This window comes from Haliotis cracherodii, unplaced genomic scaffold, assembly GCF_022045235.1.
Source record: "Haliotis cracherodii isolate W230 unplaced genomic scaffold, xgHalCrac1.p SCAF_1, whole genome shotgun sequence".
Classification (NCBI taxonomy): Eukaryota; Metazoa; Mollusca; class Gastropoda; order Lepetellida; family Haliotidae; genus Haliotis; species Haliotis cracherodii.
The window spans coordinates 36,411,155-36,429,902 of NW_027266264.1; the positions used below are offsets into that span (position 1 = coordinate 36,411,155).

General features: G+C 40.2%; 1 protein-coding gene across 1 annotated transcript in view; it reads left to right on the forward strand.

Annotated features, from left to right (window-relative positions):
* Positions 1-16,827, forward strand: part of LOC139477130 (transmembrane protein 221-like) — a 54,032-nt gene extending 37,205 nt beyond the window's left edge. Inside the window, exons 3-4 of the mRNA XM_071259687.1 lie at positions 7,296-7,381; positions 10,028-16,827. Of these exons, the coding sequence (XP_071115788.1) occupies positions 7,296-7,381; positions 10,028-10,263 (322 nt within the window). The 3' untranslated portion in view covers positions 10,264-16,827. The remainder of the gene's footprint in view (positions 1-7,295; positions 7,382-10,027) is intronic.
* Positions 16,828-18,748: the final 1,921 nt, after the last annotated feature.

Here is an 18,748-nt window from a genome sequence, read left to right on the forward strand (position 1 = left end):
ATTAGCGGCGTATATCTGTAGTACTAGAGCGCATCCACTGGATGTCTACTGGAGATGTCATGGATGTGGCGTGAGCTACCGGGCACCCCTGCCATCAAGGGCAGCTGATGTATGTAGGTCAGTTAAGACCTATGTATGTATGGACAAAATGTATCAACATACACTGCCTTGCCCATTGTATTTCTATACTGTACAAATGTTAATTTTCCATCTTCTTAGTTTTCGTAATCGAAATTAATTGATCATTAATTAAATTCATCATTTAGTTAGAAAATGGAACTATTTTTAATCCCTGTCAGTATTAATGTCCTCTCCCGACCTGAATTAAATTTGATTAAAGTCACAGTTGTTCAATTCATTTTTAAATGAATCATTTCCATGCATACCAATTCAACATATACAGAATCAATGAGAACCCTCAACGTATATTTCAAATTGATTCTATCAAACATATATTGCAAGCAGTTAATCAAACGATAGTGCAATGTAAAATGTATTACCAGGCAGACTTATTCCGTGTAATCTACCCAATCCCCAATAGGCAAGTTGACGGTCTACGTTCCGATTAAGACCAATACAGTTAAACGGAAAAGTCAATCCCCTACAGCACCCATGGCTCCGACCAAACCTGCCAGTTGTGATGCAGGTCCCATGAATAGTGCAGTAAACCTATCTTTTACCCACTTATTTTGTACCATTCTGACATTCCTAAAAATCAATTCCAGGTTCTTGGAAGAGCCAGTAATGGAAGTTTACGATTATAAGAATCGCCATTTACAGCTTATGAGAGATTAATGACGTTCAGAGACGTGCAATCAAATGTGATACAAGTCCTATGCTTGAAACAATGGACGGTACCGCCAGTGAAGCGCCTGTGATCTCGGCTGCATACCGTCCTTGATTGCAATCCTAGATCGGACGCCCAGAGCTCGCCGTCCACAAGAATCATTGAATTTCATGAGAGGATTAAATTGGTTTGAATTGAATCCAAGCACGTCTCGGAAGACGGCGTCTCTTGCTAGTATACAATTTAAGTAGCCAGAGCAGATGTTGATTTCAGAATGATGAAGTCTGGTCGAGTTAGATCAAGAGCAGTATCCGTATCTTTCTTCATCTGTGGTTTATGGTGCCAACTGCTCCTGATTCTTAAGTAGTCTGTCAATAGTTAAATACCGAAACTAGTTCCAGATTTACACTCGTACATGGAATTAAGCGACCACATCGAGCTTTTAAATTCACAGAACACTTCGATTGGACAATTAATGCATTAATATTCACTGCGTTTGTGATGTGAATCTGTTAACACTAATCTGTCATTCATTCACAGCGCCAAATGCATAGGAAATTGTTAAACTTGGTTGAACACTAGATATAATGTAAATAATCGAATTCCAATTATACTTAAATTAGGCCCCAACACGAAATCCGCATATGTCAAGGATTAAAAGTTAGTTACTTTCAGCATTGTAATAAGATGCATCAGGTCTCAAAAGTAATACGTTGCATCACGTCTCAAATGTAATATGTTGCAGCATGCTTCAATTCGAGATCCCCATGAAGATCCGGGGTAGAACAGGTCTTCAGCAACCCATGCTTGCCGTAAAAGGCGACTGTGCTTGTCATAAGAGGCGACTAACAGGATCGGGTGGTCAGGCTCGCTGACTTGATTGATGCATGTCATCGTATCCCAATTGAGTGGATCGAAGCTCATGATGTCAATCACTGGATTGTCTTGTACAGACCTGTTTATTTACAGACCGCCGTCACATAGCTGTAATATTGCTGAGCGCGGCGTTAAACAACAAACAAACAAACTAACAAACAAACAATTCGAGACCGTTTGAGGCCGACTTCAGTTTCATATACCAAGCCTCTAATAGAGAAATTACGGTATATAAAATGCATAAATATCAGGCTCTGTGCTTGTTGAAATACACAGGATAATAAAGCCAACTGTCAGTTTTGATTAGAGACGAAAACATATACATACATGTGCACGTGTACTACAAGACGTGTCGGGGGCATGGGTGGCCCAGTCGTCTAAGGCGCCGCAATTCGCTGTGAAGAGTTGCGTCCCTTGGACACGCCAGAAACCTATGATTGTGGGTTCGAATCCCGGTTCGCCCCAATTATGTTTGTCTCTAGGTTTGTCAGCACCATACCCGTGCTCGTGGGTTTCACCGAAGTGGTAAACGTCTGAGACCGGCATCACCTCGGGCCTTCCGCCCACATTAAGCTGACACGCCGTGATATAACTGGAATACTGTTAAAATCGGCGTTAAACCCAATTCACTCACTCACTCACTCACTCACTCACAAGACATGTCTGATAAGACTGAATCATCGAGTATACAATAACAAGACCACATACTTCTCTTGGAGATCCTCTGTCTGTAACAAGATCTCCTTGAGGGACGAGCGGGAATTATTTCAAATTGAGTAATGATCTCACATCGTTTTCGCTCCCACCAGAGAGATTTTCTGTCGTAGCGCACTGTTGTGAAACGAATATGTCTGTGCCAAGCTGAGACACTGGGAGTTGTGCAGTAATGAGCCAATGACTGTAAGATTGATAACCCATACGTTGAACAGATCATAGTAGCCAGAGGATCATATTTTGATCCATTGTAGGCGCACCAGTAATTATATATGGACATTATATTTTAAATTGTCTATGTAACCCAAGGCTGCGATGTTTGCAGACCAAGCATATAGTCGCGTCTTGAGTGTGGCACTAGTGAATCACCCCAGAGGTCGTTGAAAAGAAGTGTGTCATCATTTTTCATATTGTAGGTGCACCCAGGCTTAAAACTTTACACACATTCCAGTCTCGGTACCCATGAGACATGTTGTCTCCATTTTTTGTACATTGCCACATAAAGATTTGTAAATGTGTCCCAAATGTATTGTTCCTTCGAAACATGATATGTTTATACTGATAATAACTTTACATTGTTCAAACGTTAAATCACACGTCCACCAATCCAATTATGTTGAGACATCAATTCGTTTCAGGTCTGTCTTGTTTTGCAGACGCAGACGATTATCATTTTCTTTGAACTAGATTATACTTAGTTCGTTTGTATCTATGATCAAACTCTAAAAGAACCTTACAGAAATCTTGTCTCTAAAGCAAAGCCTAGCCCCTCGCATAGATTATTATTATATGGTCTCTGCACATATGAAACGGATGCGTTTACTTGCTTCTGTAACTTAAAAGAAAACGTGGGGATTTCGGGTCAGAATAAGTTCCCTGTGCCGCATGCCTGTCGTAAGCGTCAACTAATCGAATTGGGTGATTGCAATGTTCAACCTTGATTATCGCTACTCGACGGCATATATCGTTTTCATGCTGTCAACTACTAGTTTGTATCGCCCAGACTCGACTATCAATATGCTTGTGTATATTGACGAGTTCTGCATAAAACAACTTTCATTCACTCTTTTACAAACTCATATTTCTGAGTACAAAATATATTAATTCTTCAGCATGTTCTCCGTGCCTGCAGCTAAGAAACCCCCTATTAACCCCAAATACCTTGTACCAAATAAACCTATGATAATAACACACTTCACCTCCTCATGGCCGTTTTTATCTCGCTTCTCAAACAAATGTCGGTTGTCTCTGCTCTGTCCTGTAGTTGGGTGGCAAGTCAGCCACTTAGCAAACTCTCAACTTCTGGGCCGTGAAATAAGAATAGAGGGATCAATTGTTTCCCAGACCATTGATGAAAGCCAATATAATTACTGCATCCCTCACGTTCAAAGACAGGGCTATCAGTCTTGTTTCCCGGAGTTCAGCACTCATACACCATTTATTGTCTCCATCGATCTATCTACTCTCACTTGTTGTAGTAGTGGTCCTTGGTGTATCAAAGGTCGACTAATGTCATGGAAGTGTTGGTGCTCTGTTAGAACCAGGACTGTTTCACATGTATTCACATAAAATATATATATGCATTGATATTTTCTTTCCAAAGTCTACAGGTTACGGAATACAGTTGATTTCATGGTATATGATCTTAGCTATTTACCTCTTAAAAATGCACTTTTCTGAAGGGTGAAACTTTAGTTTTATGAAGTGCTACCATCAAAGTGGTACGCAGTTGAACCCCAAAATGTTAACTTTGGAACGTGGAGACTTTGCTAGTCAATATTGCATCCTTTCGATAAACCAATATTCGTATAAATTTGAAGATGCAGGTGGAACCCAAATGAAGTAAAATATTGATACGATGCGGGAATGTTCCGTTTGTTCCTGTCGAGTATAAACTAAACAAACACAAATACGTTCATTTTCAAATGTAATTTTCCAATCCTTTTTTATCACAGACGAATACAATTTCTCTTTGGATTGTATGATGGCCATGTTTGTGGTGTATGATTGGACATAGTTAGGCTAGGAATGTGTTAAGGACTGATTTGAAATGGCCTATTCTACTGGTTGACCTATTGCTCCTAGTCCCCGTGGATACCAATGTTAGACCTCACTGTGACAGAAGTCATTGAATATCTCCAAAGGGAAGACCCCGACACAATGAATTGGTCAGCCAACAATCCGGCCGTTAATCCAATCGAGTACAGGACCTTGTGGAAGCTGGTCCATTCAACAGGTCGCGCCCCCAATTCCAGCACTGTACCTTTCTCAGACATTGGTTCAGAAATGGCACATAATTCCTAAAGCGTAGATGAGGAAACTGATCAGAAGTATTCGAGCAGTAATTCACATCTGTGGAGATCATATTCGGTAAAAATCGATGCAATCCTTTCTGACACTCCAATAATATGCAAATGTCGTTGTACACTAGGGGATAACGATACATTGTCCTCATAGATACCATCAATTTGAAATTTGGGGATTGGCCATTTACACTAGAGGTTACCATCACAATCGCCATTATCATCATAATCTGTTTCAGTATGCATACGAGTGAAAATTTCTTCTCGGATTGAGAAAAACTAGATTTAGAGTTAGCATTAAAATGCAGAGTGATAAAGAACGCCCCACAATGCTGTATGGCCAGAGGGATGACTCGTTAAACGCCTCTGGTATCTACATTCCATATTTTGTAGGTACAATCGAGCAGGTTCTTTTCATGAAAACTATCAATGTAGAGTTATCTCATACTGGATACGCTTGCTCAGACAACCAGATGCACGATACTCTAGACGATGCTATTACATGCTTTAAGCGCCTTGGTGACTTTGGGGATATAAATTGGGCTTAGCTGTTAAAGAGATTCTTTTTTCGCATGGATTTGCATACGCGTGGATATCCCAGGATGTTGGAAATAAAAATATGTTCTTAATAATGTCTAAACAACGATGTAATGATATGTATTGTCAAGGCTGGTCAGCTGATATAAGATGTTGATGTTCAATGTTTAAGATGGAAATAACACCAGAAATGGATTTAACAACTATTCGATCTTTATCTTTACGCAGATGTTTAACGAAGTTCAAGTGTGGTATACATACCCTCAATATTCAATTATACAGACATTTCAAAGATAAGGATGTTTTAACATCGATGTGTCCTTTCTGCAAATATTACCAAGAAGATGAATACCATGTGTTATTAATATATCCTGTATATGAAGATATAAGAATCAAACACCCGGACCATGACCCGTGAACATCCGGATTAGAGTAGGTTTTCAGCAACCCATGCTTGTCGTAAGAAGCGACTAACGGGATAGGGTGGTCTGGCTCGCTGACTTGTCATCGTATCCAAATTGCACGGCTCGATGTTTATGATATCAATCACTGGATAGTGTGGTCCAGACTCAATCATTTACATTATATTGCTGAGTGGCGTTAAACAACAAAAAACAAACTTGGGATTCTGAGTATAAATGTTCAACAACTGACTCGAAAGTTATGTTATTACTTTTATTCAAGTTTTCGAAAAGTCCGCATCAGCAAATCTTCGCTTTCCTCGACGGTAAGTGCACTCACTGTATGTGCTTGGCTGGGTGCACGTGTACCAGAAAAGGACGTAGTGGTGAAGACATCACCCTTGTCTCCTATGTTCTACATGTCCACAGCAGTTCCCCCGTGAGTTCCAGCATCATTATAAAAGCAATACTATCTTCCATCAATGGACGGTAGAAGGCGATGGTGCGTGTGCCCTAGGTGTAATCTTTGCGTGACAAGGAAAGGCTATTACTCTGCTTCAATGAGCTGTCGTTCACTCCATCTTACTCATCCATATTCATTGTTGACCTCTTTATAGTTGGAGTAGGATTTGCCAGGTGCTTCTTGCCCAACCTGTATTGCCTGCCTGTGAATCATGATACACCCGGATGAATCAAACCAGAGGTTTCGTAGCATATTCATTTGGGAAACGTTTATCTGTATGAACACACAATAAATAGTTTGCATTTTTTACCACCTGCTAAATAACTAAGATGAACCTCGTTCTAGGATGCAACTGTGAGTCAAGGTTATACAAGCTAATACAAAATGTTTACTGTTGTTCATCTGGCACAGGTGAATTTCAAATTGCTTAATGCGGGCCCAAAGTTAAGAAAGGTAGAGGGACTCCATGGCAGACAGGCGTAATTCTCTCATCTATTTCTATAATATGTCGTTGCCTGAAAGAAGGTACGGCTGTGAGACGGAGCAGGCTCTCGTTGACGCTCTCAGCACATTCCTTTAGCCCGGCTATTTGATCTTGTGAGCCGTTAAAGCGTGGCAGAAGGGATATTTAAATGATGAAGAATATGCCTGATGTTTTAGCCAAATGTAGATTAACCTTGATTGAAGATGGCATGCTGGCTTTCGCTGAAACCAGCAATGCATGGAAAATCGATTATATTAATATGATTCCCGGACGTTCTAGGGTATCAATCAGAATTATTATTTTTTTCAAACTATGTGCCTTTTTGCAATAATTGATGAAATAATTTACTTGAGTTCAAAGGCTGGTTACAAGTTAAAACCACTAGCACATTAAAATGTCACTAAACGCCGTACAGAATTTGATTCTTCCAGCAACTCATTGCATTCAAAAACGGATTTGTTTAGGTAAAGCCGAAACTATTTTTTATGTATGTTGTCTTTCTTTAGTGTAAATACTAATAAAACCGTATTCTTCACGAAAGTATAATTATGTGTACGATCACAGGTCTAGGTGTATTTGACTAGGAATGACGTTGTGTTGTATGTAAGGAATGCGGGGAGTGCGAACGCTTGTCAAGCAAAACTGCTGCATGTTTCTGATTCCTGCTTCAGGCAAAGAGTGATAGAACTGTTGGTACGTTGAGTTATTATGAATTGTCTTGTTGTTCCAGAGCACTGAAGTATCTGAGGGAGTGCTCCAGTAGCAGGTTTATCGCTGTCATCGGCTTCTTCCTGTCCATACCATCTTTCCTGCTGGGTGAGTACAAGAATATTGTGTCCATACCATATTTCCTGTTTTGTGAGTACAAAATTATTTTGCCTATATCATATTTCCTCTACTTTATGTCATGTTTGGTAAGTACAAGAATAGCGTGTCCATACCATATATCCTGTTTGGTAAGTACAACACTATTGTGTCCATACCGTATTTCCCGTTTGGGGAGTACAAGAATATTGTGTCCATACCATATTTCCTGTTTACTGAGGACAAGAATATTGTGTCCATACCGTATTTCCTGTTTGGGGAGTACAAGATTATTGTGTCCATACCTTATTTCCTGTTTGGGGAGTACAAGAATAGTGTTTCCATACTATATGTACTGTTTTGTAAGTACAACAATATTGTGTCCATACCGTATTTCCTGTTTGGGGAGTACAAGATTATTGTGTCCATACCATATTTCCTGTTTTGCGAGTACATGAAGATTCTGTCCATACCACATTTCCTGGTTGGTGACTACAAGAATATTGTGTCCATACAATATTTCCTGTTTTGTGAGTACATGAATATTGTGTCCATACCACCTTTCCTGAGGGGTACACAAAGTACGTGATCTAGACTACCAGTTGTCGGACTTTCATTTTTGTGGAAGTCAAGGTGACTGAGTGGGTTAGATGGCTGACGTGTGTACTGGCGATTAGGTGCCCCATTGAAGCAGTGTGGATTCGAATCTCGTACGGGACACAACTCCCCAAAAAGTACGTGAATCTGTACTTTACAAAGAAAGAAAATATAACAGTTATTACATTATAAAATAAACCCAGTCATTTCTTACTGGTGAACTTCCTTACAAAGTTAACTTAATTCATTGTTCCATAAGACAGGAGCCTCAAATCCAGTATAGACTTATGTATATAACATAGGTGTCCATCAAATCAGACGTCTAACAGGCATCAAACATGCCGTGTCAACATAATACGCGCTGGAGGATGTTTCTCTAGACTGACTTGTGACGTAACTTCCCATTATGTATCATTAAATTCCACGTGAATTCGATAGACACGTCTTAATTCTCAATAGGTTTTGCTAGTTTACAACCTAAGATAAGTAGTGTCTATAAAGTTTTAACATGTTCGTCTGGTTATTTATTTTAGAATTGGAATTAAGATACTCTTACCCGAAGATTCAAACGAAGGCAAACACTATTATCGACTTGATATAGATCTCTGGCGCTGGAATTGCACAGCATTACTATTTTCGCCAAAGAAACGAAGGAAAATCTATCCGTTGCTATTTTAGCATCAAAGAATTGATCAAATTTTCCATCTTGTGAAAAAAATGCACCGCACCAATTCAATTATACGTCTTAACTTTCACCAAAAGCCGTCTTTTTATATCACTTGTGTCCCTCTATTTCCTAGCTGCATGTAACCACGTCTGGCGGTAGTGGTTCTCAAACTTCCCCTTTCAGGTCCCTGCAGTAAACTGAAATACGAACTGCTCTAACTATAAATTAATCAAACTAAGCGTTTTTACGCTCCAATTTCGATGGAAATTCGACCCCGAGTGAACATTGTGCCCTTAAATCTCCAACCCATGCCAATACCGAACTGCTTGTTCCTATTGCCAACTCCTGTGGGGGTATGATTGAGATGAACGCCATTGCTTGACTTCAAAGAACTTTCTTTCCACGTCCCTACCCTCAAATGACATTATTATGATTTATTTATTCTTGCATCTAAATCAAAACAAGTACAATATAATAAAATATGTACCGTCAACGCAGGAGTACAATCAATCTCGGACATCCGCAGAAACAGATTCCATTGGGCTCAAAAGGCAAAAAACAGTGGTGAAAAACATATGAATCGACCGCTGAAAATCTATTTTCTCATGGATGGAGTCGATGGAGTTACTACTTCGATCAAATATATTCCAGATTCCTTTGTACAGATTGATTTGCTGCCTATTATGTGTTACCGCAATGGGATATCCTCAGATCTTTGTACAGCGATAGCGAGAGCGAAGATCTGATTTTAATGAGATTGATATTGTACACAAAATTTCCACATTTTGAATTTCTTAAATTGTGCTATTCATTGTTTCAAGGACAATTGGTCCTCAAATAGAGGGTCCTGGTGGATTGGCCAACGTGTAGTTTTCATTTTGATCATAATCCCACGCCGAGGATCGTTCGTGGTGTCAACCACTCTGAGCTAGATATGAGTAGGTGCGTGAGTTGGGTTTTACGCCGCTTTTAACAGTATTCCAGTTATATCGCGGTGTGTCAGCTTAATGTGGGATGAAAGCCGGTCTCAGATGTTTACCGCTTCGGTGAAACCCACGAGCACGGGTTTGGTGCTGACAAACCTAGAAACATAATCGGGGCGAACCGGGATTCGAACCCACAATCATAGGTTTCTGGCATGCCCAAGGGACGCAACTCTGCACAGCGAATCGCGGCGCCTTAGACGACTCGGCTCCCCGTGCCCACGATCTAGTCATGAACAGTTGAGGCTGGTGTTGCTGTCTGCGACGTAAACAACATTCATCCACTTAATATTCTGTGTTTAATATATTTTCGAGTGTTAGAAAATGAATATCTGTAATAAGTGACAATAAATCATATGACAGAACATCGCCGTATATTTGCTGGTAACGTCATTTTTTTCTTGGTTTCAGCTCTCATGTTGTTTGCTATTATGAAGTTGAAGACGACCCCGGCACTGACATCAAGCGTTATCCTCGGAGCTGGGATTCTGTTCTGCATACTCAGCGTTATGCAGAACTCTTACCATTGGCGAGCCGAGAAAAGCCGAGCGGACGAGGGACTACCGGTTTATGAAACCTCTCCACATTCTCATAAGACTGCGGGGGAAGTCAACGTACCTCGGAACGAGTTGTCTACCCTTGTTTGACACAACGCCGACGTTAGTGAATACATCTGACGGCATTCGGAACACTTCGGTTGGTAACGTAGAGCTTTTGCAACCGGAAATACCCGAGGAAATCCGAGTGAAAAGAAGCATTTGCGTTAAAAGTGGCGTTTGAAAGAAGATAGCCTTCGAGTGGTTTGTGGTTCGTTGTGGAAGTATGGATTCCACTAAAACTGGAAAAGCAAGATATTGTTATTTAATGAGATGTCATCTTGATCTATTTTCTGAAGGAGTCGGGAATCAATGTTGAAAGGCCTGGAAATAGTGGATGGTGGTGTGATAGACACGATATTACTAGGAGCTGTGTTGTAATGCGTAGCTTGATGACTGTTTGAGGATTCAAGGTGATAAAGTCAGCGAACGGAATTTTTCCACTGCCAAATGTGGAGCCATCATGGCTATCTTGTGTGTGAGAGGAAGTCTTGGAGTGCCAGAAAGCACTAGCGTCATTGACCCGGGTCGTTTACGATGGAGCTTCTGTGGGGGAATGTGTATCACTAGCGACAAACATCAAGCATTAGGACGTGACCTTGTAGTCAGGGCATGGCTTAGAGGAGGCCACCGTCGGCCGACTACCAACACGTAGTGCACAATACATTACTTACATCACTTCGATAGTTTCGGATAGATATCATTGGAATGAGGTTACATTGTAGCAGGTCGTCCTATTGAAGGTCCTCCAGTAGTTTATCCCTTTCATCATCGTCTTTGTGAATATTGTTTGAATCATCTAGAGCTTTTCTCCGGGACCATTTGCATTTAATGTATTTTTTCCAGATGTCTTGTTATGTTGTTTAATTATAATTATGTAACCTGTATATATGTACAATTCTTATGTCAAATTAATTGTAGACAAACGTAGGGTGGAGAATTGAAGACATGGATTAACCACATTATGCATGTCACGTGTCAGTGTTAAGCTCATTATGATGTAAAGGAGGAAATTGATTTGGAATTTTTTGTAAAAAAAATAATCTTATGACGAGTAAGGTCTGTGAATTTGAGAAGATTACATAAATGGATGATATGAAAGCATTTGCGCAATCAATAATTAGATAAATCGTCGTTTACTATTACTTCAACTAGAATATCCCTATACCACTGTTTTTTTTGTAATATTGCAATACAGTTCCAGGAATTACCAATAGCGCATGATACATGTGAGGATTTGAGGAAGTATTTCGATACTTTACCGTTTTGAGGATAATCCTTACATCATTTGTTCCAGACCTACAATTTAGAAAAATAACATGTAACATCATTATGTTACATGTGACGGTGGCAAAGTTCACTTTAATCCATCTTTGTTGATGTCGTTTGAAACATTTTCAAATGTCTGTTGAAGTTTGCTAAGTATAATTAACATAACTGTAACATATATCGGGGCGATCGGGTAGCCTAGTGGTTAAAGCGTTCGCTCGTCACGCCGAAAACTCGGGTTCGATTCCCGACATAGGTACAATGTGTGAAGCCCATTTCTGGTGTTCCCCGCCGTGATATTGCTAGAATATTGCTAAAAGCGGCGTAAAACCATTCTCAGTCACTCACTGTAGCATATATCAACAAGCCGCTGTTGGTTTACCCTTTACTGCTTTTTATATTTCACATATTGTGGCATGGCACAGGATATTAAAACAGCTCAAATGAGTCGAGTCAAATGTCGCTTGAGGCGTTTAACACCTATTTACGTAATAGCATCGGTTAATGTCATCAGTTAATGTCATCAGTTAATGTCATCAACAGTGGAAGTCTTCCAGCTGGATGCCTAAATGGCAAGCGTTGAATTTAACGGCCGAACAATCAGTTTCGGGCATGGTAGCCAAAAGAACAGCAAGACAATTATGTCAGGCGAGCTACGTTCATGACTCTGTTGCAGCATTTTTGCCTAACGTTATGATCTGTTGCCATGGTGAGCAGTGCTTAGAGCAAAGTTGTGCATTTAGTCACAGTGTAAAAACGATATGTGCTTTAATGACAACTACAGATTTAATTGACTTTGGAAATGGAATTAATATTTCTGGTTGATCGTGGCCCGAAGCAGAAATGAATTTAATGTGTGATGGTTGGAGGGATGAGCGTTATAGTCCTAAACCCGTCGAAATATGTCATGTATTTCCCATTTGCAAATACAAGAAAAGAAAATATGATGTTATTAGAAGATTGTTTGTTAGAGCACATGAATCATTTTTACTCGTACCAAACGAAAAACGTTGAATCAGTATGCAAGGGCGTGATGAAGGCCTTTACAGATTCCAAAGTGAAGAAAATGGCGTTGACCATTTCCGAGAATGACACGCTGATGAATTTAAAACATATCTCCCAATCCTAAGATATAAGGATTTATTAGTACCAAATGTATATTGTACACCAACAAAACCAAACTAGTATTGTAAAAAATCAATATTAATTTTAGAGCAATGCATAGAGTTTTAAGAGTTGATCCCAATGTTATAAAGTATAAAGAGTTTAATTGAAATAAAAGTCAACAACAGGATAATCATTGGTAGTAATATTATCTGAAATATAAGCAAACTTTCTATGTGGAGAAACATATTTCAGTTTCAAAATCTTATTTAACTAACACTATTTAAAGTTATCCTGTACACAAGTGTAACAACGCACAATACCTAATCATTGAAATGGACACTTATCCTAAGTCCAGTTTAAGCCCCCTTAAAGTATGAGTAATTGACGTTTATCGCGTGTCGAGTCCACAGCGATTGGCACTTAGCATGAGAGGCGATTCTGAAGAGTATCTGTTCTATCTCGTACATTATGGGAGGACGTATATCAAAATTGCGAGCTTGGAAATTACGACCCATGCTTATTTCCTGAACTTAACACTCATATGAATTCATATCCATGGTTGACCTTTTCCTTCTTTAGGAAACAGCACAAGAGAGCTTATGCTTAGAAACCCCAACAGAACGAATCCTTAGAAACCAAAACTTCTCTAACGATTTTTGGCTCAGGCTTAGGATAATTAGAAAATATTTTCCAGGTTGGCTCAGGAGTTCTGGCAATAAAGAAACCTGCCTCCCGAACATCGCTTCAAACAGTACAAGCGGCCGCCAATACACGCCTGTCGTGAGTCTAAGGGATCAATATTTGACTCTCGGGGACTGTTTCTGGGGAAATTCCACTTTTTTTTGACTGCCAGGAACTATGGTACCTTCACTGACAAATTGGTTCGCCTCTCGCTTTGTAATTCAAGCTCAGATTAGGTTGCAGTTGGACACTGGAACCCAGACAGGGGGAAATTGGTTTTGTGTGTCTTAGAGAGGAAGTCTGAATTAATCTGAAAACTCTAAAGTTGTGATAAAACGGTAAAAACTTGACTGTCAGACGTTGAAGACGGTGGAAATGCTGGGGCAGGCGAATGATCATATTACATGATTAACACTTGCATTTAGCTTCATTGCAATCAGTTATAATTCATTTATAGTTTCAGTTTAGAAACATGGATGAAATATATCATCTTGCTCTTTCATAATTTGTCAGTCTTTGGTATCCCTGATTGATAAAATGATAAAAGAAGTGTCGTTTTGGTTTAATGAGAACTGATAGCAGTATCAAATAAAAGTAAATGACATGCATTTCAGAGAATGTTGGACGTGTTAAAGAAAACAAATAATTTCCGTTTAACCAATTCCTATTAATCCTTATGAAATGTTAATCAAATTTAAGTGTGAAGAAAATAAAAGAAATGGTAATATTAATGGGTCCTTTAAGAAGAATTGATACTTTGCAATCGGAGCCCCTTTGAGTCACTCTAGGTTATAATTAAGGACACAAGTGTCAAACAAATCTATTCATGAATAATCAGGAACAACAGCAACGGTTCGGAGATGAGATCCGGCGAAAGGTGGCAGCAATATATTTGACCTTTGCGAACGTAGCCGTTTTTGATAGATCGGCTCTCTGTAATGGACAAGTGCAATTGACACCTCACACAAGTGAATTCTTTGACAAGTATAATTGTGAATTTCGGTAATTTTCAATAAATAAACATGAGGTAGGGCGTGTTCTTTAAGCTGTAATTTCTGTTTCCTGGCATTCCTAATTGAGGTTGACCCCTTGCCAAAATAGAACGTGGAATGCCAGGTGAACTGAAGAAACACGGGGCTCTCAAAAGTCGGAGACACTTTAAAGGCCTCAAGGCTAACAGAACGTGAAGTGTATACTTTTAAGGATTAATATTACCGTCGATGTTGGATGATCTGGGTTTCTTCTGTAATGTCTTTTAATAGAACGTATATAATCGCAAGAATTTGAAGAAGTACACAGAGCTGTTAAAATAACATTGTTAGAACATAAGACCCATCCAGAGAAGCATTTGCCTCCAGTGGTGTCACGTCATGAACAGTAACGACCGCGGTCAGAACCGTCGTTGTTGGTGTCTACATTTCAGCTGAGATAGTTCGTTACGAATCTCAGAGATCATGATGTAACAATTGACTGTGGTCAGTGTGACTGGATGTCGTTCTCGATGACTGCGTGTCCGCTGAGTAGGTTCGTTAGTGAACATATTCAGAGGTTCTGAACAACTGAATTCTTGATCCATAAGCGTAAACCAAACGCGTACATCTAAACGACAACCACTAACGATCCTGGCTTATTTAACCGTTGAACTATGGACAGGTTTTGAGATTCTTGATAACATTACGTCAAAATTATCCTGAATAAGGATGAACTATTAGTCTTGATTATATTGGTTAGTTCTCTCAAACAACGTGAAGGTTCATACATCTATACTCCCAACTGTAGTGAGCGTTTGGAAACAAAGGTCCAGAAAAATGGAAGAAGGCCGGCTACTTCACTGATTTGAGTGAACTTCAATGGTAGAATCTTGAAGGTCCAAAGTGGTTTATAGTGAGTTGGAATTTTCTAAATAATAACATAAAAAGATGAGTGAATTCTGTTACTCCCCAGTGGTTCCTATTTTGCAACACGATTAGTAGTTTACCCGACGGTTCGTATTGGCAAGGTTCGGCGGTCACCTGAAAATGAATTGCAATAGCTTTTGAAATTTTGGAATCATTTTCGTAAACAAATTTAATCACATGGCTGCCTGGAGTGACTGCATTCGACGAGGGAATTATCACGTGCAGATCTAAAATCATTCATCCACTGAATGAAAAGCAGTATTACGTTTTGATGATCGTATATGAAATAGGAACTGACGGACAAAAGAACCTTTGAGGTCGAAACAACAAGTTTTGTTCTTTACGTTTACCATTCCGATTTACGCAGAGACATTTAGTTGCTTGTTTCCAAATAAAACGAAGAGGTCATAAATCTACGAAAACAAGTTCATGGAATTACAAATAATAATTACAAACCTAGACCAAAGATCCGACGTTTCCTGTCATACGCGATGAAAGACCAACTGCATGCAATATAGGCGATCCTGACACACGTTGAAAGACCAACTGCATGCAATATAGGCGATCCTGACACACGTTGAAAGACCAACTGCATGCAATATAGGCGATCCTGACACACGTTGAAAGACCAACTGCATGCAATATAGGCGATCCTGACACACGTTGAAAGACCAACTGCATGCAATATAGGCGATCCTGACACACGTTGAAAGACCAACTGCATGCAATATAGGCGATCCTGACACACGATGAAAGACCAATAGCATGCAATATAGGCGATCCTGACACACGTTGAAAGACCAACTGCATGCAATGTAGGCGATCCTGACACACGTTGAAAGACCAACTGCATGCAATATAGGCGATCCTCACACACGTTGAAAGACCAACTGCGTGCAAATATAGGCGATCCTCACACACGTTGAAAAAGCCTAGATTTGGAACCTGATCTTCAGGTGTTTTATCAGACTGCGTATTCTTTGAAAAGTCTCGACCTTCATATAAATGAGATGATTTAGATATATACGAGATCATTTATAGATTTTCTATGTTTGCAGCATTTTGATAACACCAGTATGCGCCACGAAAAGTTTCATGTTCATCTAAATATCCACTATTGTTGATTATTGAGACTGTATATAAATACCACAGAATCTTGTTACCGAAAGGCATGTATATAGCTTCTCCGCTTGTATTCTCAAAATCAATTGATTTATGTCAAGACTGTTTAAGAAAACGTTTCGTGAAAAATCACTGAGGTGGAAATCATTCAGCTAGGATATTTGTCATAAACCGAACTGGAAGCCTTCCCGTGGTTATCTCCAGACTATGGCATTATGTCAGTGAACAGGACTTGCAGCAGTTGTTGGACTTTAATCGACGTGTGGGCAGGCTGACTTAAATAGTCACTAATCGTTTGCAAATGCAAATATCTCTTTAGCTCGTTAGGAACAGTATCAATCATATTAAAAGTCACACTGACACCGAATATGAATCAATGGCCATGCAATTTTAGATGGTCGGTTTCTGTTGATATTGTACCACGTAACTTAACCCTCGTGTACAGGAATACTTCCATCAGTAGCATCAATGTGCTAGAATACGTCCTCATATTGTCCTTATCGAGCTCCACTGCTGAGCTTGAGGCTTCAGCTATTACTCTATGCTGCTTTATAAATAAATTATTCTAACAGCACCAAATGGTTTGTTGTGAGGAATCCGGAAATAATATTTCTACAGTGGACTGTTTCCGTTCATTACACTGTTCCATCTTCAGAGCATTCATCAAGTGGGATATTTGACCAAAGGCGAAGCCTTGTTAACAATGAGTGAGTTGGTGAAGTTTGACGCCGCTTTGAACACTATTTCAGTCCCGTGTCATCGAATAGTGGGAGTGCCATCCTCTGTGACGCATTTGATCTAGCTGTTTCCCACTTTGTTGTACCAAAGTCTGGGACCTGGACCAGTCGGCGGATCATCAAGAGATGCATATCATCACAGCGTTCCAAAATGTGGGTTTCAAAATGTCTGCAGGGTTAACATGTTGACGTCTAACCACCTCCGTGCTACCGAATTGATTTCACACAGCTGCCTTCTGTCAGACCTTGGCTTGATTGATCAAGGCCAATATTTCATCCGGTAACCTACTATCTGTCCTTTGTTTATCTGTCCAAATCCTAAATTACACGCTCCAACCTACTGCTTGTCCATTGTTTACCCGACCAAGGTCTAGCTTACATACTGCAACCTGTCACACCTAGGTTATCCCGACCAAAGCCTAGATTACACACATCAATCGCATACTAACGGACCTCGGTTTGCCTGACCAAGGCCTAGATCACACATTTTAATCTAGTGACAGACCTTGGTTTGCCTGACCAAGGCCAAGATTGCACACTGCAAGATGTCAGACCTCGGTTTGCCTACCCAAGGCCTATATCACATAATGTAGCCTGTCACACTGTAATCACCTTCAGACCTTGGATTGCATAATCGAGACCTTGATCACACACTGCAGCCTACGGACAGTCCATTGTTTGCGTGATCAAGGTCATGATCACACACTACAACCTACTGTCAGACCTTAGTTTCCCTGGTCTATTTCTTGATTACACACCGCAATCTACTGTCAGTCTATATCTCATCAACGCCTAGATCACATACTCCTACTGACAGACCTGGGTTTACCCCAACAAGGCCCAGATTACACAGTACACTACAACCTACCAGTCCTCGGTTTCCCTGATCCAGGCCTAGATAACACGCTGCAACTTGACAGACAGCGGTATAGCTAACCAATGTCTATATTACACACTGCGATCTCCTTGTTATCTCGTTGTTTACCTGATCAAGGCCCAGATTACACACTGCAAGCCACTGCCATGTCGGTGGTTTACCTGATCAAGGCCCAGATTACACACTGCAACCTACTGTGAGTGAGTGAGTTGGGTTTAACGCCGTTTTTAACGGTATTCCAGTTATATCACGGCGTGTCCGCTTAATGTGGGAGGAAAGCCCGAAGTGATGCAGGTCTCAGACGTTTACCACTTTAATGAAACCCACGAGCACGGGTATGGTGCTGACAAACCTAGAACCTTAAATCAGGGCGAACCGGGATGCGAACCCACAATCATAGGTTTCTGTAGTGCCCAAGGAACGCAACTCTGCACAGCGAATTTCGACACCTTAGACGACTGAGCCACCCCTGCCCCCTGCAACCTACTGTCCGTCCGTTGTTTAGCTGATCAAAGCCCAGATTACACACCGCAACCTACTGTCAATGAGTTGATTTGTATGCCAGACCCCCGAAATGGAATATGTTGTTTTCATAACAGAAATAAGGGACAAATTAAGACAAACTCATGTGAGACCGTGGTTTGCTGGATGCCAGGATTCCACACTGTGACTTATTTCATATCCCAGTTTGCCTGATCAAGGACTTGACTGCATATTCCAAACAAAGACATTACACGTCTGTTAAAATACTTCTGACAAGAGCAATACTCTTTCCACAGTATTCCAATGGGGACAAAAAAAGAAGAAAAAACGTATGATATAGTATGAAGACAATATTTAATCAT